We start from the raw sequence: 26178 nt of genomic DNA, 5'->3' as shown, positions 1-26178 counted from the left end.
ATGACGTCCAAATTGTAACTCCCTAGGGTAGACTAAACCCTTTGATTCTTGTGTAGAATTCTCCAATACAAGTTTTCTCGGGCGAACCGTAACCCAAGAGCGGGGAGCGGTGGCATAAATGATCGGTCATCCACATTTGCAACAATAGGTTACATCCTTCGAAAAAGTCACCCCTGGCTTGGCAAGTAGTGAGAGCCCGGAAGATGTCAGCCATAATCATAGGCGCCAGAGTACTTTTATCTTGGGTGAGCAAAGTACTGACGACCCCAATTACTTTTAGATCGATGTTTCTGTCTTTCCTTGGGAACACTATAAGACCCAAAAAAGCTGTCATAAAAGCTACCAGCCTGTGTTCGTCCCACTTTTGTTGGTTAGCTCTACTGCATAGTTTGAAGTTTGGCTTATTGAACCCGCCCACGTGGCCGTATCTAGCATATATGAGGTGGAGACTGCAGAAACCTTTGGCAAGATCTGGATGGTGAAATGTTCGGGGTATTTTTAGGAAATCCAGAAACCGGTGTACCGTGACGGCCCTAGGTGCAATCAAGTACTTGAACCTTAACGGAGCTTCATCACCTCCGATGTATCCCGCTATTTCTTCCAATGTCGGGGTGAGCTCAAAGTCCGAGAAATGAAATACATTATGTGTTGAATCCCAGTAAGTGACCAATGATCTGATAATATCACCCCGAGGCTGAATGTCTAGTAAATCCGAGAGATCTTTCAGATACTTCTTTACTTTGTCTTGCCCCCCCTTGCCTAAGTCATTCCACCATAATTGCAACTCAAAAGGGATCTTGGTCATTATTGAAAAGGGTTTGTTTTGTATAGTGCTCATCCTGCACATTTATAAAGGTGATTATGCCAACGAAAAACTTTCATTAGACTCAAAAAAATTAAACTATCTATGTTTAATTTTTTGTAAAATGATGGACTCGGTTTTCGAGTGCGGCCTTTTAGTACTTCGGGAACGAAGATTTTAAGGCTGCGAGGATCAACCGGTCGAAAATCAAAAACGATGACCAAAGGTGACCGTTTATGCAATGTCAGCCTTCCGCCGTCCCTTTCGGGAACATTCGGCTGTTTTTGACAACGAAAGCATCACTTGATTTTTTTTTTTATATATATTTTTTAGAATGGTGACCCGATATTGGGAACATGGCCTCGCAGATCCTCGGGGACGAAGATCCTAAGGCCATTGGGTAACTTGGTCAAAATTTAAAAAATGACCAAAATGGCTGTTTATGCAAAGTCAGCCTTTCGGCATCCCTTTCGGGAACATTTGGCTATTCTCGACAAAACGGCATCACCCGACTCATAAATTAAAATTCTGATATTTCGGCTATTTTCGAAAACGGGGAAGTTGGACCCGATGAGGGTTGTCTACGTATCTCGCACCCTGCGAGAATCAAACCGGCGTAGTTCGGGGCGATCAGAAATAGGGGAAACAAACTAAACTTTTTTTTTATTTTTTATTTTTGAATAAAATCTCTTAAAGAAAAGGAGGAAAACTATTTTCTGGATTTTATATATATATATTTTATTTTTATATATATTTTTTTTTTGAAAAGGGACGAATACTAATGAAATATTTTGAATTTTGAACTTCTTTTCACCTTTTTTGAATTTCGAAAAATCTTTTTAAAAAGATACTACAAAAGAAACAAAATTATTTTTGAATTCTGAATTTTTCCTTTTTTTTTACTTTTAAATAAATACTCTTTTTTTTTTGGATTTTGAAAGTGATTAAAAGGAAAAAAAAATTTCTTTTTTTTAATATTTTTTTAATAAATCAAACTAAAAGACAAATTTTGTTTTCATTTTTTTCTTTTTTTTTTAAGAAAAATTCCGGTGAGGTTTTGACACTACTTGGACATTTGGCTTTATCTTCCCAAAATAAGTAATTATCTCCCTACGCTGCTATTTTTCCTTTTTTTTTGAATTTTTTTTTAGAAACCGGTCAGCATGCAGATCCGAAGCAAATAAATGCGCCAAACAAACAGGATGCAGCAGGATAGTCTTTTCATTACAGGTTGCCTGTCCTAGACGGACCCAACCCCTGTGTTGAGTCCCCTATGTCAAATGCAACATGATGCAAATAAGCGTTCCTACTAGGGATCCGGTATGCGGTTTTGTTATACTAGGTTTATGACCTGGGTATATGTTCTAGACTGTGCACCCGAGCGGACAACTCGAGTCGAGGAGGGGGCTACGTACCGGGGACCCGCGAGATCGTCCGGCTTTGTAGCTTGTCCGGCCTCTTTCTTATTTCAGGTATTGACACTAACAGAATAGGGAGTCTCGACCAGCGAGCTTCTCCCCGGGGGTAAGAAGAGAAGGGTTTCGGCACAGTTTATATACAGTTCAGATAATATCAAAGCGGTAAAAGACAACATTTAGCATGTTATGCCAAAACATGTAATAAAGATCACATAATAAAGCCAAATATAACAATTATTTTAAGCTCGAATTCTTGAACCCTGAACCAGAGGTTCTGAGTTGAAATTCCCCAGCAGAGTCGCCAGAGCTGTCACACCTCCTTTTTGCGCGCCTACCCCAAAGGGTAAAATGCGTGAGGGAGTTTTTCCAATTTAAGTGACAATATTCGAAATGGGATTATTTATTTAATTCAGAGTCGCCACTTGGGAAAGATTTGGCTTTTGGTATCCCAAGTCACCGGTTCATCTTGTATCCCAAATCGAGGAAATTTTCGACTTTCCGAATGAAGTCTGCGAACCAGAAATTCTAAGTAAGGAATTCTGTTGACCCGAGGGAAGGTGTTAGGCACCGTCGAATCTCGTGGTTCTAGCACGGTCGCTTAAATTGTTATAATGGCTAAATATCTGATTTAAATACATGTTGTGACTTATGTGCTTTTATTAAGTTTAAACCGCTTTTATCATTATCATTTATTTTTTATAGAATTGCAACGTCGTGAAAATGCATCTTGAACCACGTCACAATCAATGCACCCGCAGTTGTTAACACGTTCCGACTCCGTTGAGATTTGGATTTGGGTCACATAAATGCGCACCCGAATTTAAGAAAAGTAACATTATTAAAGCGTGTCTAAAGAAACTATCGCGTTATTATATACTAAACACCTATGCATTCCATATCATACGAATGGATAAATAAACAAGATCACAATATTTAAACAAACTATATTTCAACTGAGTACAAGCTAACCCAAAGTATTTTTCTGTTTGAGCTACTAAAATTACACGATCCTAACAATGTTTATAAAGCCGTAATTACAGCCACATCTGATTAAACTCCTTTGCATCTTTCATTTCGTACTCATTGTTACTGTTACATCAGTGTGAGATTCAAAGTGTGTACCTGGATGTTGAATACAACAGAAGAAAAGGAATACAGAGAAGTCAGCAGCAACAACAACAAGAATGGAAGCAACAACAAATACAGCAGCAGTGGCAACAACAAAACAGTAGCAACAAAGCAGTAGCAAATGCAATAGTACAAGAATGGCAGAATCAAACCCCGATGGACAAACCAGAAACAACCCAATGAAACAATACCCAGTAACCAAACAATCACACTCAACAGACTCGGTTAGGACTAGGGGATACCAATGTCATTCAGACAGATAGAAATAGGTGAATCCGGACACAATAAAGGAAACAGTTTTCTGATTTTTCAAACACTCAAGGAAGGACCCTGAGCTTGACAGAACAAATGGCAGATTAATGCTAATTTCCAAACAGAAAATGGTGAGGAAAGGCAAGGTTTTTAGTTTCAATCAAACAACAGAAATTCCTTTTCCTATCTCCCTTCCTGATTTCTGAATCCTCTCCTTTCTAATTCAGAACTGTTTTCTGTCTAGTTTTTAGCTTCTCCGTCTCTATATCCTTGAACCAGTGGAAACTTCTCTATTTATAGCCTAGCATCAGTCCATTCAATAGCCTGTTAGACAAACTCAATTCCCTCCCATGTTCTCCTGCTGTTCTTTCCACTCAACAGATTAAAATAAAAACCCCTCCCATGAGATTCTCCTGACAAAAACCTCATTTCATTATTAAAATGCTTTATCATTTTATTAAACTAAACCAAAGCAGTAGGAATGTATCCTGACAGCACATGCTATCCAATTATTATAATTCCCTAACTTCTGACCAAACACATGCTGCCCAGAGTCAAAAGTGAGCACACATGCTATTAAATTGAACTACAATCTGTAATTCTTGCTAACACCAACAGCTATCCAATCCTTAGGTGATTTATGATTCAAATAAACACACTAACAAGCAGCTATACTCAATTCTTAATTGGATTCAAACAAAGCTTCAGCAGAAAATGAATAACATGAGTCAAATTATTATCATTCAAGGCTAAGACTAATTGACGACATATATTGAATCGACTACGCGAATCACAACACATACAATCAATAGCTAATGATCAGAATCGAACAGTATTGAACAAGGGTTTCAGATTGCACTGTCAAAACCAGAAATGACCCTGGGAACCAATTAATCGATCGAGTATTATTTCAATTGATTACACTGTCAAACACATACACTCATCAATGAATAGCAAAAGAGATTCGATCAAATGAGAAGTCCGGGCGAGGACAGAACAGTCGACACACAAAAAAAATTCAAAACAAATCAACTAATCATTTGGACATATGAACAGACATTTAACAAAACAACAAAATGGACTGATAAGGAAAAGGAAAACAAAAATACCTTAGAGGCTTGAAAAATTAGAAGGTCCTATCTCGGATTTGAATCGACCTTTCTTGGGTTTGAACGAACTTTAATCGAAGTGTTCTCACTGAGAACACTCCGATTAAGGTCCATTAGACCCTAATCCTCTGGCTCAAACGGATAAAAATCGGACTTAGGACTTCTAGGGTTTTTTAGGGCAGATTTGGGATTCAGGTTTTCCTGGTCGGATTCGGACCAAACCAAGCCTGGTTTGGTCACGAGGGAAGTCAGGGGAGTGTCTAGTGTGAATCTGGGGTAGGTCCGTGTAGATCGAGGCTTTGCTCGAATCTTCAAATGAAGATTCGAGAACCTAGGGATTGATTCGAACTAAACGGTTGGTGGATTTGGATTCAGGGTGATTGAGTGGTCCTAGGGTGTTAGTCTGGTGGTCGACGGCGTTGATGCCGCCGGGTTTCAAACAGAAGGGGGCTAAGGCGGCTAGGGTTCTAAACCCAGGTCCGTCTCTGAAATGAGAGAGATGGAGGAACAGTGAGGAGAGGGGTCTGGCTCGGGGGTGCGGGGTGAAGGAGGTAAGCTTATATACGGAGTGAATGGTTTGATGTTGGCCGTTGGATCAACAATGATCAATGGCCTTGATCATTCCACTAGGGGGAACGGCGTCATTTGGTCTTATGCTGGGAACGGATCAAACAGGGTTTCATTGGGTCGGGTCACGTAACGGGTAAAGGAGATGGGACGAGGGCCGTCAGATCAACCTGGTTTGAACGGCTGAGATGGGTTGTCCTTGAAATGACGTAGTTTTGGTGTCAAACTACGTCGTTTGGTGGCCTGGGAGATGGGTCGCTTGGACCGGCTGCCTTGGGCTGCTTTTGGGCCTCAAATTTAAAGAAAACAGGCCCAATCCGATTTCTTAAAACAATTTGCACTCTTTTTCTTTTATTTTCTAATTTAAAACCAATACCTAATTAAAATGAAATTAAACACCCATTAATTAGCACTTAACACAATTATCACACACATATTAAAATATTTAAATAGGTAAAATTACACCATGGCGACAAATAGAATCAAAGATGCATATTTGTGATTTTTTTTTAATAACCGAATTATGGTTTAATTACACACGACATATATTTTTTGTATTTTCGTTTGATTAGACTAAATAAGAATGGACAAAACCACAAATAACTACCAAAAATATCATGTAAATTCCAAAAATTGTACAGCAAGACCATTTGTTATTATTTTTGATTTCTTTTTGGAGTGATTGTCGCGTAAACAAAAATCACGTGCTCACACTAACCGCCATCCTGCTCGAACCTTTGCTGCCTGAGTTATATAGCTGACTGCGAGAAGGAAGGTTCAAGCTATGGCTGCCCCATGGGATGCTCATTTGAAACCTTTGTCCGGTCAATGCGAGAAAGAGAGAAGTGATGTAAACATAAGAATGGAAGGTTTGCTTGTCAGCTGTCGGGCCAATGAGGCTCTTCTAGCTTTACCTACACGGCAAGGGAAAGATCAAAGGCAGTTCCAAAAAGGAGTTCCCTATTTCCAGCTTGATAAAGTAAAGTCTCAGTGCCAGTTGTAAGGTTAGGAAAGCCAGGTATGATGAAATCCTCTTTTCGAATAGGAATTGATTCGATCTTATTATTAGAATATGAAGATTCAACTGAATATACTGTTTTTCAAGAAGGAATCGCCATCACCAGTGGAAGTTGAACCCGGCGATCTCTTCCTCCTGAAGTATGGAAAAAGGAAGAAAAAGCAGTCAACCACAGGGAAGGAAGGAGGTATAGCTCAACTTTCTTGCCTCTTCCTCAATCCAGTAGCGAGGTTTCAACGAGTTCTTTGTACGCGTGTAACGAAAAGTATATATACTTTTTATCCCGAATTCCCTATTACTCTCGGTCCTTGTTCTTGGTCTCTGTGAAAGATCCAGTCGATAAACTGCTGCAAGGGTATTTGAAAAAGCAAGGTATTGAGTCTCAAATGACATGCCCATACACCCCATAGCAAAATGTTGTTGCAGAATGGAAAAAGAGACATTTATTGGAACTTATTAGGACACCTTCCTTTGAGACGAATCTTCAAAAGTCTTTATGATCTGAACCATCATTATTCTTGGGAGGATCAACAATGATTGGTCAACCCCCCTCCCCCACCTCCACCCAAATAATTTATAACTCGTCATATATGACTAACTGATAAAAGAAATGATAATTTAAAAAAGAAACGCCTAAGCTTATGTATTTATCTGTTTGTTTTTATACATTTATTTATTATCTGTCAATCGAATATTGTATCTTGCTTCTTTACAAATTTGATATTCTGAAAGGCATATACCAATGTTCCATAAAAGGGAAGTGAAAAATAAGCTATTGTGGTCACCCTGTTAAACCATATGGACCAAAACAACAACAAATTGACATAATTGGAGGACTATTTTGTTTTAGAAAACCTTCTTTTCCTTTTCAAGAATAGAAAAAATGACAAAAATGGTCCCGTATGTATGAGGATAGGTTCAAAGTTGTCCTTTAGGTATGCTTTAAGCAGTTATGGTTCTTTAAGTTTGTAAAAATTTAATACTTTTGATCTTTGTACAAAATTTACAAATTATATCTGTTAATTTAATGAGAACTGTAAAAAAAGAGATTTAGTGGGAACTCATATGCAGTAACTTTTGTAGTTTGTACTATTTTCCGTATATATTAGAGTTTGATGCAAACTTCTTTAGGTATGATTTTTGCTATTTTTAGTATATTTTTCTTTTGTCTTTAGTACAATTTTTTTTCTTCGCTTTTTAGGATTTGATAGACCTTTCCTAAGGTTAAATCTTTTTTTATCATAATACTCATCAAATCTAAGAGACACAGAGCTCATTAATAGCCCGTTTGGCCAAGCTGCAAAAATCAGCTTATTTTGATAAGTGCTTTTTTTCAAAAGTACTTTTGATGAGAAGCAGTTTGTGTTTGGCTAATTAGTTTAAAAAGCACTTCTGAGTAGCAATTAGTGTTTCGCCAAGCTTTAAAAAACTGTTTCTAAGTGTATTTCTCAAAAGTGCTTCTCAAAAAAGTAATTTTGGAGAGAAGCTACTTTTTTTCTGCTTCTCCAAAATTATTTTTTTCCTTCCAGAAGCTTGGCCAAACACCTCAATTTTTGGCCAAAAGTACTTTTGGCAAAAAAAAAAAAGAACTTTTGGCCAAAAATAAGCTTGGCCAAATTTTAGGACCAAAAGTATTCAGAGTATACTTAAGGGACTACTTTGAACTTATCCTCAAACATAAGGGACTATATTTGTCATTTTCTCGAAGTTCTCACAACCCAAGAAACCACTAAGCTCAGCAAAGCTATTTGCTCCAAAAATCAAAATTTCAATGTTTAAAGTTTTTCCTTTCACTGCAATAGTGCACCCTCATGCAATTACAGCACCAAGGTTTCTTTAGAACCCCTCAATTTAACCCAGAAGCAAAAAAAAAAAAAAGGATTCTTGAAAATCATGTTTTTATTTTTGTTATATATACTGATAAAGATTGTTCTTTTATGCAATTACAGCTCCCAATGTTTCTTTAAAACCACTCAATTCCACCCAGAAAGGAAAAAAAAAGATTCTTGAAAATCATGTTCTTATTGTTTTGTACTGATAAAGATTATTCCTTTATGAGTTTCTGATTAAATTTTGTCTGTAAATTGCAGGTTGGTTGTGAAAATGTCAGCAATAGCCACCAAAAATGCAGTGGAGTCATTAGTAGTGAAGCCACCAGCACACCCAACTTATGATTTAAAGGGTGTTATTCAACTTGCCCTCTCTGAAGATGCTGGGGATTTAGGTTTGGTTTTAGCTCATATTATTTTAATCTTATTATATTGTCAAATGAGGTGCACTCAGTTTCAATACTTTAGTAAATACTGTTAAGGGAAGCTAATGGTAGACTTTTTAATTAATTGGGAGTAGCTTTATGAAGTTTAGCTATAGTCTTTTTTTGTTTTGTGTGAACTCCAAGCTTCAATTTTTCTTGTGTAGCCTCAATTAATTTATAGCTAATTGTGTTCTTTTTCCATAAGAACAGCTAATGTGTTCTTAATAAGGATTATCTTCAGTTTAACCGGGGGGGGGGGGAGGAGAATAGTTCTGCCAAAAGTTGTTTTCCTTTCTTGTTTCCCACCTGGTGTCCGGTACCCGCTTTGTGGCCCAACTAATCCGGAGAACTCTTGTTAAGGATTGAGGAGTATGTATCGCCCCACCGCAACCTTTGGTGTCAATAGTTGTTTTTTTAAGTTCAAGAGCCCGAGGATATTGTCATGTACTGTCTGACTCTCTGCGTGATGGAAAAGTTTGTTTGAGTAAATTTCTTGGTACTAGCAATATTTTCAGCACCTAGCTACCATTGTGAATTTGAGTACTCAATTATAAAAAACCAATTTGTCCTGTGTATTATTTGTGTGAAATGCAGGAGATGTGACTTGTAAGGCAACAATTCCTATTGACATGGAATCCGAAGCTCATTTTCTAGCAAAGGAAGACGGGATTGTAGCAGGAATTGCACTTGCTGAGATGATATTCGCAGAGGTTGATCCTTCACTAAAGGTATTGATTTTTTCAATTAGGTTGTTCTGGTAACCGGTATTTCTACTTTGAAGAAATGTCTGAAAAAAGGTTTTTTAATTTCTTCATGTTCTCATTATCAGATGGAGTGGTCTATAAATGATGGTGATAAAGTTCATAAAGGCTTGAAATTCGGCAAAGTACAAGGTAAACTATATGTGAGAAATGATGAATTACTAATGATTTTTTGAATTAATAATAATCTTGCCTTGACGTCTGCAGGAAAGGCTCACAGCATTGTTATAGCTGAGAGAGTTGTTCTCAATTTCATGCAAAGAATGAGCGGAATAGCTACACTAACTAAGGTGTGTTTGTCCTCATGTAAGTAGCACATCATTAATAAAGATCTGGAAAGATAGCAATGAATGCAAATGGTTATGTCATTGATGAGTTGGTTTCAGTATTCCAAAGTTAAGTCAAGCGTACCAGATCTGAGACTGTCAATTGTTCTATGCCCGAAATTACTGGATTTTGTTGCAGAACATATGCATTGATCTAAATTTACACATTCCTGTATGATATATAAAATCAATGAAATATCCTTCAACGGTTCAAGTACAATGGTCAAGAGTTCAAGTCTTAGAAACAGATTCCGCGTATTCTTTATAAGGCTGTGTACGTCCACTCTTCTGATACATTAGATGGTGTGAGAGCCGCACACTGAAAACAATTCTGCAATCAGTCTATGACAAAGATTCCTCAGTTTATTCCATCACAAACAAAAGGTGCAAATGCACATGCAAAGACTTAACTATACACATGCCATTTTCTAAAACTCAGTAGACGAGAATAAATTAACTAATGAATGTTAACATAAATTATGAAGTACCAACAAAATTTGTAACTAATAAGAACGGTACAAATATTCACCCGGAATGAAATAATGTGTGAAATCTAAACAGATATTGCTGTTAGAATTTGCAAACGGAGCTGTGAGTTTTGACACTTTTGGTACAACTACTTGCGTTTACCTTTCAATGGAACCCCTTTGGTTCTCTAAATCAGGTAATAAATATCAAATATCTGTCCACAAAAATTAATTCCATGTGTTCCTTTTTCAGGATATGGACACTGCTGCAGGTGTCATGTTTTAAAAGAATTTGAAAGATTTCATTGAACCAGAACCAAACATCTTCATCTCTTTAATGAATAGACAAACTAGACATTTTGTACCTGATAATGCTATCTCAAGATGTCATGGAGTTCATTGTCTTGCCTCTGTAGTAATGATTAGAATTTAGAAGAGAGTGAGTTCTTTAATATTTGCAGGCGATGGCAGATGCTGCACACCCTGCTACCATCTTGGAGACTAGGAAAACTGCTCCAGGATTACGTTTGGTGGATAAATGGGCGGTAAATATTTACTCGCCAAAATCATCCATTGTGAGAGGCTATCACATGTATATATAGTTCATCTTGGCTGACTTTCTACCTGGCTTTAAGTGAAGGTATTGATCGGTGGGGGGAAGAATCACAGAATGGGCTTATTTGATATGGTAATGATAAAAGATAATCACATATCTGCTGCTGGAGGTGTCAGCAAAGCTCTAAATTCCGTGGATCAGTATTTGGAACAAAATAAACTCCAGATGGGGGTTGAGGTTGGCCCCATTTACCTTTGGATTAAATTGTGTGGTTATAGTTATGTTTATTTCGACCTGACAGTTCAATTACCTATTCTGCTGGAATAGATTAATCATTTAATCTTAGCTTCTGCCATCAGTTGTGCAATACTCTTTTGTCAGTTTTGTATTTGGTCAGATAAATATCTTTCTAGAGCTATTTTCAATCAAAAACTATTTATAGTGTTGATGATATAAACTTTATAATTGATGCTATTTCTGATATCCTTTCATTGAAGAATTGAATTCTTATCTGTTGAAATCAAATGTTAGTCCAAGTTCAGAGATGTTTGCACTACACCTCGAGACTTTTATTTTACATTTTTGTATCTAGATACACTTGTAGGGGTTGAGAGCAACAACAACAAACCCAGTATAATCCCACAAGTGGGGTCTGGTGAGGGTGGTGTATACGCAGACCTTGAAGCTAGAGAGGCTGTTTTCGAAAGACCCCCAGCGTAGAGGTTGAGAGTAGTATCCCAGAATATATCATGATTTTTGATAACTGAAACAAGAGTGGAAAATTGTGTTATTTGACCATGTTAAAGCAGTTAGCGAACAAAATAGTTTGTCAGGTTACATTTTGGACTAGTTTTCAAGGTCATCTTTTTTGGATTTCGGCACACAACAATGTTCATGGTTCCACTCCCTTGGGTATTCTTTCTTGATAATGTTTTGCTTTTGTTACAAAAGTAAAGGGAAAAGTAAAAATAACATTATATATTGCTGAAAGAGCTGGGAAAATTTCTTCTTCCAGGAATTTTTCAATGTTATCATCCACCCTAATATAACCTAAGAGCCAAAAGGTTTGGGGGATATTGTATTTTAGGTCTGTCTTTGCATACTACTTATTGGTGTTGTCTTTCATTAAGTTGGTAATTTGCACCTACTTTTGGATAGTTAAGAATACTAATAATGTAGATACTTTTTTTATAAGGTAAGATCTTATAAATGTGTCAGCATCAAGAATATGCTGGTAGGAACCCAAATTGTCTGATTTAAGATACCCGAACTTACGTTATTGTATTTAGCAGTTTTGAGCATATGGTCCTTTCTGAATCTGCTCAATTTCTGGTAATTATTGGCAGAGTTTTAAACCTTTTCTCCTATCCAACAGGTTGAAACCAGGACAATTGCAGAAGTACGAGAGGTTCTGGACTATGCATCTCAAACAAAGACTTCGTTGACTAGGATAATGCTGGACAATATGGTTGTTCCATTATCTAATGGAGATATTGATGTATCCATGCTTAAGGAGGCTGTAGATTTGATCAATGGGAGGTTTGAGACAGAGGTACTTCTGGTTTCATTTTAAAATTTTACTGCTCCACAAACTGTCAGTATATACGCAGCTTAGAAATAGCATTTAAGATTTGATTTTATGATAAAAACTCCTAACTCATAAAAAATGGTACTGCTTGGTTTCCCGTTTATTATTTTTGTCAGTGGATATCTTGTGATGACATGCTTTGTTTGCTGTAATGGTGGCAGGCTTCAGGAAATGTTACCCTTGAAACAGTGCACAAGATTGGACAAACTGGTGTTACCTACATTTCTAGGTATGTATTTCGCTCTTGCTATTTTTTCAGAAGATCTTCATTAAAAAAATTGGAAGATAATAAAAATAGAAGAGACTTCTTGGTTTGTGTTATTTGTGTTGCTGCGACGTCTTTCTTTTCCTCTTTTTTTTTTATACTAATAAGATGGTTAGTTTACTCGCACACATCAGACAAAAGCTCCCATTAGATAGTCTATGTTATGTATAATTTTCTTGATAAAATTGATAAACAGGAGAACTTGCATGGATTGCTAAAGTACAACAACAACAACAACAACAAAATACCCAGTGTAATCCCACAAGTGGAGTCTAGGGAGGATAGTGTGTACGCATACCTTACCCCCACCTTGAAGGTAGAGAGGCTGTTTCCGATAGACTCTCGGCTCATGAAAGACGAGAAGAAAAGCAATAGCACCAAGCAATAACCAACAAGATAGTAAGAGAACGAAACGAAAGGAACAATAAGTAATACTAAAAAAATCTAACAAAAATAGAATACGGGACTAACACTAATACTCTCAACTACCTACTAGTCGTATACCTTGAGTCTCGACCTCCACACCTTCCTATCAAGGATCATGTCCTTGGTAAGCTGAACTAATGTCATATCCTGCCTAATCACCTCTCCCCAATACTTCTTCGGCCTACCTCTACCTCTTCTCAACCCCTCCAGCTCCAACCTCTCACACCTCCTTACCTGGATTGCTAAAGTACTTAAAATTATTAGGTTGTTGACCTCTTCGGTTATTTATTGGTTAACAAAGGCTTCACGTTTAAGCACATGATTTAGTGTGGGGTACAATTTCCTCGGCTAGGAGTGGACTCAATACTTGAGAAAGTTCAATATATGTTTGTTTCATCCAGGAATGATGCCCTTTATCAGATATTAGCCTGTTATTTTGATAAAAAACGAATCTATCTTTTGTTTAGTCCATATGTATTAGGCACATAAAGGTTTGTTATGATACTCATACTATGAAAAATTTAATGTTTGCAGTGGTGCCCTAACGCATTCTGTGAAAGCACTTGACATATCCCTGAAGATCGATACAGAGCTCGCCCTTGAAGTTGGACGACGTACAAAACGAGCATGACCGCCATTACTTTTGTTGTAGGGTTGGAGTAAAAGCAGCTGAATGGCACAAAGTGCAAATAAGAATCATTTTACTAGTTGTCAAACAAATAAGATGTAAGTTGCTGGAATATTTCGATGGCTTTTTTCCAACCTAATTGCTTGAGTTGGTATTTCATTATATCTTTGCTTTCATGTTTCATGGAATTTGACACAATGTAAAAAGTTGATTTAAAAGTTTGGTGTATGTGAAGTTTTGTGTTACTTCACATCTTTTATGGCTCTCTTCCAACCTAAATTCAGTCAAACCTCTCTCTAACAGCCTCTTTTGTTCCGATATTTTTTGGTTGCTATCGTGAAGTGCTGTTATAAAAGACATATATTATAATATAGCATAAAAATCCGTTTCGAAAAAAATTTGACTTTTATAGTGAATTGTTGTTATATAAGGATGTATGGAGATATCTGACTGTAGCTCTGTATATTTTGGTGCACTATTTGTTTGCAAAGGAAACAGCTAAGGTGCCATCCTTTCTTGACTGTGCTCCTATGCATATTACATTGATTAATATTAGAAAGAAAGAGTAGTGAATTGTATAAACATCTCTGCTATCAACTACGAGGCAAGTATAAAGATATGTTTTGAATAAATTAAAGAAAAAGGAAATATTTCCTTAGAAAATGGGAAAGTATAATTCATTGTCCTTGCAAAACAAGTCGTGTCAGCTATATGAATACTCATTAGCCATGTCTATTGGTCGGCTTTATAAAATCAGGTCAGCCCATGTCTCCATAATATTGGTACTACGAGAAATGATTAGTTTTATATTGACTACTTGCAATCCTAACACCTTTATTCGAGCTTGAGACGGACAACGTGAAAAAGTTAACACAAACGGAGTTGACGGAGGAAATACTCTAATGGAGCAAATTCCAATCCAAGTAATTAAATGCATCACTTTCTTACATGCATTTAATATATATATATATATATATATATATATATATATATATATATATATATATATATATATATATATATATATATATATGGGGTTACACCATATAAAGCCGACCAAGTCGTTGAAATGAGATTATACCAAGGCTCTGCGCTCAATCCATTCTTATTCGCTCTGGTGATGGATGCATTAACAAACCATATCCAAGAGGAGGTGCCATGGTGATTGCTATTTGTCGATGACATAGTTCTGATTGATGAGTCATGAGCCGGGGTTAACTAGAGACTAGAAGTTTGGAGACAAACTCTTGAGTCTAAAGGTTTCAAGCTGAGCAGAACGAAGACGGAATACTTGGAGTGTAAGTTCAGCACTGAGCCGGGGGAAGTGGGTGTGGATGTGAGGCTTGAATCACAGGTTATCCCAAGTAGAGGCAGCTTCAAGTATCTTGGTTCGGTTATCCACGGGGGAGGGGAGATCGATGAGGATGTCGCACACCGTATTGAGGTAGGATGGATGAAGTGGAGGTTAGCATCCGGAGTTTTGTGTGACAAGAGAGTGCCGACGATACTCAAAGGTAAGTTCTATAAAGCGGTGGTTAGACCGGCGATGATGTATTGGCCTGTTAAGAACTCACATATCCAAAAGATGAAAGTAGCAGAAATGAGAATGTTGAGGTGGATGTGCGGGCACACTAGGATGGACAAGATTAGAAATGATGATATTCGGGAGAAGGTGCACGTGGTTCCTATTGATGACAAGATGCGGGAAGCGAGACTCAGATGGTTCGGACATGTACAGAGGAGAAGCCCAGATGCTTCGGTAAGGAGGTGTGAGCGACTGGTTGTGGAGGGCGCGAGAAGAGGTAGAGAGCGGCCTAAGAAGTATTGGGGAGAAGTGATCAGGCAGGATATGGCAAGGCTTCAGATTTCCGAGGACATGACACTTGATAGGAAGTTATGGAGGTCGAGTATTACGGTTTTAGGCTAGGAGGTAGCTGAGTCTTGCGTTACCTTGTACTGTTGTGAGCCTAGTCTGGTAGGATTTTTGTCTGAAATAGCTAGGGGTGTTGTCGTGTCTTACTATTTTCTCTTTTCGGTGCAGGACCTATTTACTAGCCATCATTTTTGTTTTGCATTTTCCTTCTGCATTTTATGTTCTTATTTTTCCTATGATCTCTGTGGTGAAACTAATATTCTCTCCTTTTTTGTCTTTCTAATTATCTTGAGCCGAGGTTCTTTCGGAAACAACCTCTCTACTCCTTTGGGGTAGTGGTAAGGTCTGCGTATATATATATATATATATATATAATATTTAAACTCACACGATTTCTTTCTGCCGGTGACTGGGGGATTCTGCAATCGTCCTTGGCGATTGGTATACTACATAGTTTTGTTGGTTGTCTTTTTTTGGCTCAGGGAAGTGCATGTGCCAATCACGTGAATTGAGTAATCCCGTTGACCCATATATTTGGGATCTTGTATTTATATTTATTACAAATGCAATCAAACATTATAGCCTTGTTTATTCAATTTAGCACATTAATTACTAGACCCTCCGGTCCACTTTAATTAATTTTTTAGTTGTTTTTATATATATTAAGAAATTCATATTTTAGCATAAATTAACAATAAAAATTGATTATATTAATCTTTATTGTTTATTAAAAATATAAAAAATACTCCTAAGTTCTTTACTCCGAGGGCAACTTTGGAAAAATATGAAGTAAATTCCTTCTTGATATCTAAAAAGACCACAAAAAAAAGGGTTAAAAATCAATTAAGGTGCTATTGCCAACAATAATATAACAATAAGAAATACTCCATCCGGTTCACAATAAGTGACCAATTTACCTTGGGTACACTCATTAAGGAAATACTAAATTCAAGACAAAAATAGTTAGTGTGACTAAACTACCCTTAATTATATATTGCAGCACAATTTAATATGAGGAGTAAAAAGACTTTTTAGGGATACGAACATAAGGGTAATTTTGGAAAAACAACTTGAATTTTTTCTTGATTATATAAAAGGACACTTATTTTGGACCAAAATAAAAGGGGGATTTGCATCTATACCCGTTTTTTGTGTCACGTTTTAACTTGTGCCCGCTTTGCAAAAGTATTTGCAAGTGTACCCGCTTTTTCGCATAACTTTAGCATACAGGGCTGAAGTAGCAAAGGCAATCACGCAAAACTTCAGCATTTTAGTAGTCGGGCCTGAAGTTCAGCTCTAGAGCTGAAGTTTTTGTTTTGTAACTGGCGAACTTCAGCTCTAGAGCTGAAGTTTTTATTTTATAACTGGCGAACTTCAGCTCTAGAGCTGAAGTTTTTGTTTTGTAACCGGGAAAACAAAACTCTCTTTTGTTTTTGTTTTCTGTTGCTGAAGTACGCCTTTTCTGTTATAGTACTTATGATTCTGCTACTATTTTGATAGGAAAAATGCAAGAATTTGCCTGAAAAGGAGGGAAGGACGGAGTTTTGTTTCGTGTAACCAGACTTAACAGTACTCCAGTGAAATCCAATATTACTATCGCAAGCTATAATTATGACCAAAGAGAAACAGAACAAGAAGAAGATAGTAATATTCTTGAGATGACTCATGTGAACTACGTACAAAGGCCTAATCAGTTCACAAAAGTAATTAACTTCGTTTTCACAAGAGAATGCCCAGAGAAACAACAAGGAGACAGACGTTAAAAAGAGTTGAAGTCATTTGGGGTAGTAAACATACAATGAGCTAAATCAAGTTTTCCAGTTACAAAATAAAAACTTTCCCAGCTCTCAAATGACACTTTTTCACATAACTTCAGCTATAGTTATGGCTCCACTTTCTAAATAACTTCATTTGTAGTTTTCTTGGTTATATATATAGTACGGTATTCACGGAATCAATGACAGTTTGCCAAATAATTGAAGTACGAAAACGAATAACAAAGTAACTTAAGATTTTATCGTTGCCTCAAATGGTCCACGTCAAATTGCAAAGAAAAGGTGCTTATCGTTGATTAAGAAAATAGAAGTTGTAATTTTATGTAATAACTTGTGCAAAAGAAAAAAACATACACTATTTTTTCTGCTAAAAAACGAAAAGCATGTCTGAATAAATATGCAAGAGTTTTCTCTCTAGTGCATTGACTAGAAAATAAGATCAAACATGACTAGTAAACTAGATAGAAAATAACATCCGAAGAAAGAAGAAGAAGAAAGAAGAAAATGAAGGAGGAGGAGGAGAAAGGGGGCTGAAATTATTTAAAAAGTGGGTACAAGTTAAAAGTTATAAAAAAATGGGTATAGGTTAAATGGAGGCGACCAAATAAAACGCCCCGTGCAATTTTTACAAAATAAAAAAATAAATTGGTCACTTATTGTGGACCGGTGAGAGTATACTATAAGAAATCGGTACCCGTGTGATACTAAACATAATAGTAATAATGTGAGCCTCGAGTCATTCAACATAACGTGCTTAAAACCCTCTTTAATTATTAAACTTAAAAAAGGACAAATTAGCAATGGCAATTAATTTAAAGTGTACCTAAGGGCTTATAAATATGATCCTTCATGTTATAAGAAATCACCACACAGTATTCTTCTGCTAGTTTGTCATTAATAAGAAATATTTCAAATTATTTGCAAATATGGCTGTCAAACTGTTTAACCAGAAAATAGAATTTTAGTTAAAGCTAGAATTTAGAAGAACACGGGTTACTAATAATCGAAAGAATGTAAAAATTGGCTTTTAACAATAAAAAAATGAGCAGAAGAAAGCAAAGTAAATTAGTATATTCCAATAGTCTTCTCTGTGTCGTACAATTATTGATTCTTTCCCCTTTTATAGTTTTTTTGAGACTAAGCCTTGCCTTAAGCTATAATGAATGTCATTTAATAATATGTTACACAATCAGATATTAAACAAATATTCTCTAACGTTTTTAGTATTTAATACACATTAAATACTGTATCCGGTCTCTCATAGACCACCAGGTTCATTCCTTTAATTCCCTTTGATCTTTGTGCTTTAAATGTCTTGAATAGGTGCGGGCTCTGCATCTTCTAAGTAATTGTTTGTGCCTCTTCCACAACCTTTGCTCGTATCTGTTATTGCTCGTGTCTCTTAGCTAACTTTGTTCCTTTGACTATTTGACTGATCCACGTGTCACGACACATCATCTCTAATATGTAAATTCGATTTTTCCCAATACAGATAGTCCCCCCACTTTCCATTTATTTATCAATTAAATATTTGGGAAGCGGATTGCATTAAAAAGGGAATTTTTGCTACCATTAATGCTATGACATTATTGACGCTTCAATTATCTTTTCTATTAAATGCTTTGTACACGTGTCATTTTCCTATCTATTTTGCAATTTTGCAGCCTTTTTTCAAGGCTTTTATGGCTCCACTATTCACGAAGAGCTAGTTGTCTTTATTATAGGCTTTCCATCATTGCGCTTCTTGCCTTTGACGATCGCTTTCTCACATAAATATAACCTTTTTCTCTTGCCCTCTTCTTCATAAAGTTTTATTGAATACTTTACTCTTCAATGCTGTTCACTTCTTCCTCAATTCGACCTTCTTCATCATGTCTTCTTTAAACCCTAACCCTAGAAGATTTCCTATCTTGGATAACCTCCCCAATGCCTCTGTTAGACATAGAAGGGGTAGGGGTGGCAGACTCCGTAGTTTAGGATCTGCCTGTGGCGTCAGTTCTCCTATACCTTCCTCTAGTTCTGGTACTCCCTCTAGAATTAGAGGTTCTTTTACTCAGAAATCATCTTCTAAGGGTAAAGAAATTTCTGAACCTTTACAAGAACCTTTGATAGAGGAAATAGTTCCTAGCGACTTATCCTTTACCATGACAGAGAATCACTTCAAAAACAAGTTTCTGAATTGAGTCGTGCTGATACTTATCCTACTATGATTATAGAGGTTTTAACCCCCATAGTTTGTAATGACTGTCATTGGAATAGTGACTTCCCAATTGTTGTTCCTAACCCAAATCAAAGAATTACTTCTTATATGACTGGTTTTTCTTTCGTTTATACTTATCCCTTTACTCTAGGATTTAAACCAGCCATTGATCCAGTAATTCTTGATTTTTGCTGTTTTTTTCAAGTTTGTTTAGCACAAATCGGCCCGCTCGTTTGGAGAGTTGTGGCTTGCTTAATACATTTATCAAACAAGGCTGGTGTTGATTTTACTTTCCCTCATCTAATTCATCTTTACTCCCCCAGGCTCTTTCGTATCGGTGTTTTTACTTTAGTAGCCAAGAGTAAAAGGGTTTTGGTAAGCCCAGAAGATGATAAGGATCGTGGTTGGTATGCTCGATTCGTTGCTGCCCCCACTGTTGGTTTGGTGGGTGAAGAAAACGTTCCTTTTCCCGAGAAATGGAATTTTGCACGTAAGTCTTTTATTCTTCTCGTACCTTTTTCTTTCAATTTTGATTTTTTTTTAAATTTTCTCTCCCTCTCCTCTTTGTAGCAATAATGGGAGTTGTGGATAAAGTTCCCAACTTTCGTGGTTGGGTAGAGAAATTATTGAAGTCCGCACCTATGGAGGCCAGGTCCTGGAAATCTATTTCCAATCAGTACAGTTGGAAAGTGAAAACTCATGGTAAGGATTTTTTATTTTCTCGTATGTAAAATCTTCTGTTTATCACCTTAATTTTCATCCTTCTTTTTGTCAGGATTTTCAATTTGAGGCATTTCTGCTGAAGCAGTTGCGGCCTCTCGAACCTCTACAGGAGCTCAACTCACTTTAAAGAAGGCTCAGGACATACTTGTGAAGAGGAAGACCATTGATGAAGATTCCGAGGAGGAAGATGAAGATGGCTCTTTGATAAAGAGGCCAAGGGCTAGAAGACGTGTTATGTTTGATGATGAGGCTGAAGTCTCTCCTCGTGCCTCTTCTACCGAGCCTGTTCATCTCGTTTTTGATGACGATGTTACCCCCCAAGATACTCGTGAATCCACTGACCAACGTTTTGCTAGTGGTTTTGATAGTGGTGAACTCAGGCCTATTTTAGATAAAGTGCCTTTATGTCTTTTTCGTCACCTGTGCCTGCGACTCTTTCCTTACCGACCCCTGTTATTTTCGTTCCTTCTTCTATTGCACTCACCTCTTCTCCAACTCCTCCTTTGATTATTCCCCCTCATATTGTTCATCGTGCTGAAGTTGGTTCTACAAGCAGAACTATTGCCATGAGGAGCGTGACTATTGAAGTTCCCGCCAACAACAGCCTTTTGAGAAAATCCGGTCAGGCAGACGTTTGGCTCGAGCCTTTGATTGGCTCAATTGAAAAAGAGAAGATGAATAGCCTTAGCTGCTTGACTTTGATGAACGACATTGTTCATGCCACTTTGAAGGTATTTTCCTCATTTATCTAAAAAGAATTCTTTTTCTTTTTATTCTTGAATTCTTACTTTCCTTCTTCACTATTCTCAGGCCAACCTCATTGGTACAGAGTTGATGGGCAAAATTTCTCTTTTAGAGAAAGTGGCCCGTGAATCTGAGAAATCAATTCTTGAGGCCGAGAAAGTGACTCATGAAGCTCAACTAGAAGCGGCTAACTGGAAAGGGAAATTTGATAGCGCACAAATCGCTATTGAAGATATGCAAGAGAATAAGAGTAACCTGGAGCAGCAGGTGCGTGCATTGACTTTGGCATTGGTAGTGGACAAGGCTTCTTCAAGCCAAGCAGAGAGGGACAAAGAATACCTTTAATCTTATTTCTCAGATCAGTTATCTAAGGCAAATGAGGAGATTAAAGAATTGAAGGCACTCTTGAGTCAAAAGGAGGTTTATGAGAAAGATCTTGCACAGAGCTTGACCCAAACTCAAATGAACTTGAGGGCCTCTACTGATAAAATCCGTGCTTTGGAAAGTTCCAATGTCGCTCTTCAAATCTCTTTCAATTCCACCTTGGATGAAAATGAAGAGCTCAAAAGTAAAATTGCTATTTGGGAAAGAGACCACGAGCTTCTCGAGGATAAAATGGTTGTTGAGGTAAGCTGGACTTTTCTGAACTCTTGTCGTGATGCCTTAACCGAGGCTAGTCAAGAGAACTTTAATTTAGAGTTATAATTGGCTAAAGTCATGGAGACTATTGAGAAGGCTCAACAACCACTGGACTTTCCATCTCCCGCAATTGAGGCTCCCGTGGTTGAAGCTCCTGAAACGGATGTAGCCTTGGTTCAAGTTCCTGAAGTTGAAGCTACCGTGGATCAAGAACCCGAAGGTAAGGCTTCCGTGTCTCTTGCTCACCTCAACGATCCTGTTGTTTCAAGTCAAGTTGACACCGTGCTTGTGGATGCTCCTTCTGATGTTGGCACCGTTACTTCTGATGCTCCTGCCTCCCAGTGACCATTTTTTTTTACTTTTTGGAAGATAATGATCAAACCATTAGTTTGTTTTTAAGGGTTTTTTGTAGAAAAAAGTCCCCAGTATTTATTATGGGGCATCTATAAAACAACTTTGATGACTAGGTTCATACTTAGTCTTTAGATTTTATATATTAAGAAGTTTTTTATTACTTCTATTCGTTCTATTCTTGACTTTTATTTTTAAGGACTTAAAAAATAGCTTGCATTTTTATCCTTTGAAAATGCTCTATGATTAATCCCATGACTTAATAACATGAGTTTTATAAAAGAGGGCCCTTTTATATTTTTGACACTTAATGAAGAAGACGTCTCAACTTCATAATGGTGTTGTAATACGATGAAAAGAATAGGAACACACATGTTTATGAACTTTGACAAGTTTTTTTTGAATAATACTTTACATGTATTTGGATTACATCTATAGTTTTCTCGTAACTGTTTTTCTTGTTACAGATTCTTACAAAAAATAATACACACAAGGTTTTTCCTTATAACCCATTTCAGTACAAGGTTTGAGAAGTGACATCGTTGTTCTCATGAGGAAAAAACACTATGATAAATGCCATAGTCTTCAAATCTTTGCTTGAGATTTACACGTATGTCTGTATGTATTAGGTAGTCCCCCAAGTGTTGGAGCGTTGAAGATTGAAGCCTCGAGCACTTGTTTGTTCCTCTTATCTTGGTCTGTTTCCTGAAAAGGAAAAACATACGGGACTCGGAGGGACAATTATAGATGAAGACTGCATAACCCGTTTTCGTTTCTATCAGAATAATTGTAACCCTAGGCCAGAATTTTTAGGTTACTCCGTGTGCCTTACAGGTCGTGACTCATCATTTAGTACGGGTTAGCTTTTTGCCTATCATCTAAAATCGTTAGTAAAATTAATAATTCAAAAATGAAATGTAAAATGGTTATACCTGACCGTGGGTTTTCCTTAGAAATAGTATCTCTTTAAATGAACAACATTCCAATGTGAAGGCAGTGTCTTGCCATCCATTGTCTCTAGTTCATATGCTCCCTTTCCTGTAACATTACTAATTCTGTAGGGTCCTTACCATGTTGGACTTAACTTCCCTGAGTTAGTTACCATTGTAGATTGAAAGACCTTTTTAATCACGAAGTCCTCAATTTTGAAGAATCTGAGGCGCGCTTTTCAGTTGTAATATCGTTCAATGACTTGCTTTTGTGCTGCCATCCTTATTAATGCAGCTTCTCTTCTTCCCTCGAGTAAATCAAAATTGACCCGCATCTCTTCGCTGTTAGACTCCTTCGTTGCCTGCATAAACTGTGTGCTTGGCTCTCCTATCTCAGCTGGAATCAAGGCTTCGGCTCCGTAAACCAACGAGAATGGTGTTTCACCCGTACTTGTTTTAGCAGTTGTTCGATATGCCCATAAAACCCCAGGTAATACTTCAGGCCAATTACCTTTTGCTTCTTGTAAACGCTTCTTCAAATTGTTAATGATAACCTTATTTGTTGACTCTGCTTGTCCATTACCCACTGGATGGTATGGTGTTGACGTAATCCTTTTATTTTGCCAACTTTGAAAAAATTCCGTGATCTGAGCTCCAATAAATTGAGGGCCATTATCGCATACGATCTCCATTGGTACGCCGAATTGACATATGCTATTTCGCCAAATAAAATCTCTAACTTCTTTTTCTCGTACCTATTTGAATGCACCTGCCTCTACCCATTTAGTAAAATAATCAGTGAGAGCAAGTAAAAAATTTACCTATCCTTTTGCTTGCGGTAATGGACCTACGATGTCCATCCCCCATTTCATAAATGGCCATGGTGCAATGATCGGATGTAACAATTCCGCAGGTCTGTGTATATTGTTACCGTACCTTTGACATTTATCACATTTAGCCACGAAACTTTCTGCCTCATCTTCCATTTTGGGCCAGTAATAACCTGCCCTAATCAAGGTTCTCACCAGTGATCTTCCACCTGCGTGATTCCCACAATGACCCTCATGTACTTCTCTCATTACGTACTCTATTTGCGCAGGTCCAAGACATCTTGCTAATGGAACACCAAACATTTTACGATACAAATTGCCTTGTTTTAAGCAGTACCGAGCAGCTTTTCTTCGAAGCGCACAAGCCTTTTTCTTGTCATCAGGAACAATACCATACTGCAAAAAAGCCACAATTTCGTTCCTCCAATCCCAAGTTAAATTATTAAAATTTACCTCATTAGCATCAGGATCAATAACTGAATGAAATAAATGTATCACTAAGGCATTTTCATCGTTTGTCACATCGGCCGTAGATGCGAGATTAGCTAGGGCGTCTGCTTCAAGATTTTCGTCCCTGGGTATTTGTTTAATTTTCCAATCTTGAAATTGTTTTATCAACTCCTGTACTTTCTCCAAATATTGTTGCATCCTTGCTTCCCTGGCTATATAAGTCCCCAGTATTTGATTAACTATGAGTTGTAAATCACTTTTGATTATAATCCGACTTATGCCAAGCTCCCGTGCCAATTCTAAACCTGCAATCATAGCTTCATATTCCACCTCGTTGTTAGTTATGGAATGATATTTGATAGCTTGCCGAATGGTTTCGCCCGTAGGCGGTACCAATACGACTCCCAAACCTGCTCCTCTCACATTAGATGAGCCGTCAGTAAATAAAGTCCAAGTTCCTGGGTTAGCCCCATTGAACACCTGCAATTCTTTCTCTGCTTCTAACTGTATTCCATGACTAAAATTAGCCACGAAATCTGCTAATACTTGTGATTTTACAGCAGTTCTAGGTTGATATGTAATTTCATATTCACGTAACTCTATTGCCCACTTAGCTAACCTACCTGATAACTCCTGCTTGTGTAAAATGTTACGTAAAGGGTAGGTAGTTACCACAACGATAAGATGACACTGAAAATAAGGTCTTAACTTTCTAGATGCCATGATCAATGCAAGGTCAAGTTTTTCTAATTGAGGATACCTTGTCTCCGCATCCAACAAAGATTTACTCATGTAATAGATAGGGGATTGCTTACCTTGCTCTTCCCGGACCAAAACAGCGCTTAATGCCACTTCAGAAACAGCGAGGTAGATGAGTAGCTTTTCTCCAGCTTTTGGTTTTGCCAACAAAGGCGGATTTGATAAGTAAGTTTTCAAATTCCTAAGTGCTTGTTGACATTCCATTCAAAATGATCCTGCTTCTTAAGAGCTGAGAAGAATTTAAAACATTTTTTTGATGATTTTGATATGAATCTTCCCAAAGCCGCAATTCTCCTTGTTAACCTTTGAACTTCTTTTTTGTTTGTAAGTATATCAGAGATTTCTTCAATGGCTTTAATCTGTATAGGATTCACTTCAATTCCACGGTTAGAAACGAGAAAACCCAAAAACTTACCTGATGAAACGCCAAATGCACATTTTTCAGAATTTAACTTCATATTAAATTTACGCAAAATTGAAAATGTGTCAGATAAGTGTGATATGTGATCTTTCGAATATTGAGTTTTAACTAACATATCATCTATATATACCTCCATAGTCTTTCCTAAATATTCCTGAAACATTCTGGTTACTAACCTCTGATACGTCGCCCCTGCATTTTTTAGACCAAAGGGCATTACTTTATAACAGTAAGTCCCCATGTCTGTTATGAACGAAGTTTTTTCTTCATCTATCGGGTCCATTTTAATTTGATTATACCCTAAATATGCATCTAGAAAACTTAGTAATTCGTGACCTGCAGTTGCATCAATCAATTGATCTATGTGTAGTAGCGGAAAAGAATCTTTAGGGAAGGCTTTGTTAAGATCTGTATAATCTACACATACCCTCCACTTACCATTTTTCTTTGGAACCACAACAGTGTTAGCTAACCAATTAGGGTACTTTACCTCTCGAATGGAACCAATTTTTAACAATTTTTGAACTTCTTCTTGAATCACCTAATTCTTGAAAGATCCCTGCTTTCTCTTTTTTTGCTTCACAGGAAGATATGATGGATCCTCATTTAGTTTATGAGTCATCACCCCCGGTGGAATTCCAGTCATGTCTGAATAGAACCAAGCAAAGAAATCCATGTTAGTTTTCAAAAATTCAATTAACTTACCTTTCATTCCTTGGTCAAGATTAGCCTTAACATAGACTTTTTTATCAAGCCATTGAGCATATAACATGACAGGCTCTAATTCCTCAATCGTTGTTTTGATATTTTCATTCTCTTCTGGTTCTTGTATAGTGTCAGGCCTTGAATCTACATCTGTCTGTCCTTGTTCAGTTGAGGTTTGCGTTGTGATGTCCTCAACTGCCTTCTGTGATTGCTA

The 26178-nt window shown here is 37.2% G+C and overlaps 2 protein-coding genes across 2 annotated transcripts; one reads left to right on the top strand and one right to left on the bottom strand.

The window, feature by feature from the left end:
* The first annotated feature begins 8027 nt into the window (after nt 1–8027).
* Nucleotides 8028–13824, top strand: LOC104217269 (quinolinate phosphoribosyltransferase [decarboxylating] 1a). The gene is made up of 10 exons (XM_009767461.2): nt 8028–8124; nt 8385–8518; nt 9143–9276; nt 9378–9441; nt 9517–9599; nt 10564–10647; nt 10743–10895; nt 12034–12210; nt 12408–12475; nt 13472–13824. Exons 1-10 carry the CDS (start codon nt 8066–8068, stop codon nt 13566–13568), a joined length of 1053 nt encoding a protein of 350 aa, XP_009765763.1. The 5' UTR covers nt 8028–8065; the 3' UTR covers nt 13569–13824.
* A 9214-nt stretch (nt 13825–23038) lies between these two features.
* LOC138880262 (uncharacterized) lies at nt 23039–23491 on the bottom strand. Its single transcript, XM_070159941.1, has one exon. The coding sequence runs from the start codon at nt 23489–23491 to the stop codon at nt 23039–23041; it is 453 nt and encodes a 150-aa protein (XP_070016042.1).
* Between the last annotated feature and the right edge of the window lie 2687 nt (nt 23492–26178).

The sequence above is a fragment of the Nicotiana sylvestris genome, chromosome 10, assembly GCF_000393655.2.
Source record: "Nicotiana sylvestris chromosome 10, ASM39365v2, whole genome shotgun sequence".
Classification (NCBI taxonomy): Eukaryota; Viridiplantae; Streptophyta; class Magnoliopsida; order Solanales; family Solanaceae; genus Nicotiana; species Nicotiana sylvestris.
This window is presented reverse-complemented; position numbering and strand designations above follow the sequence as displayed.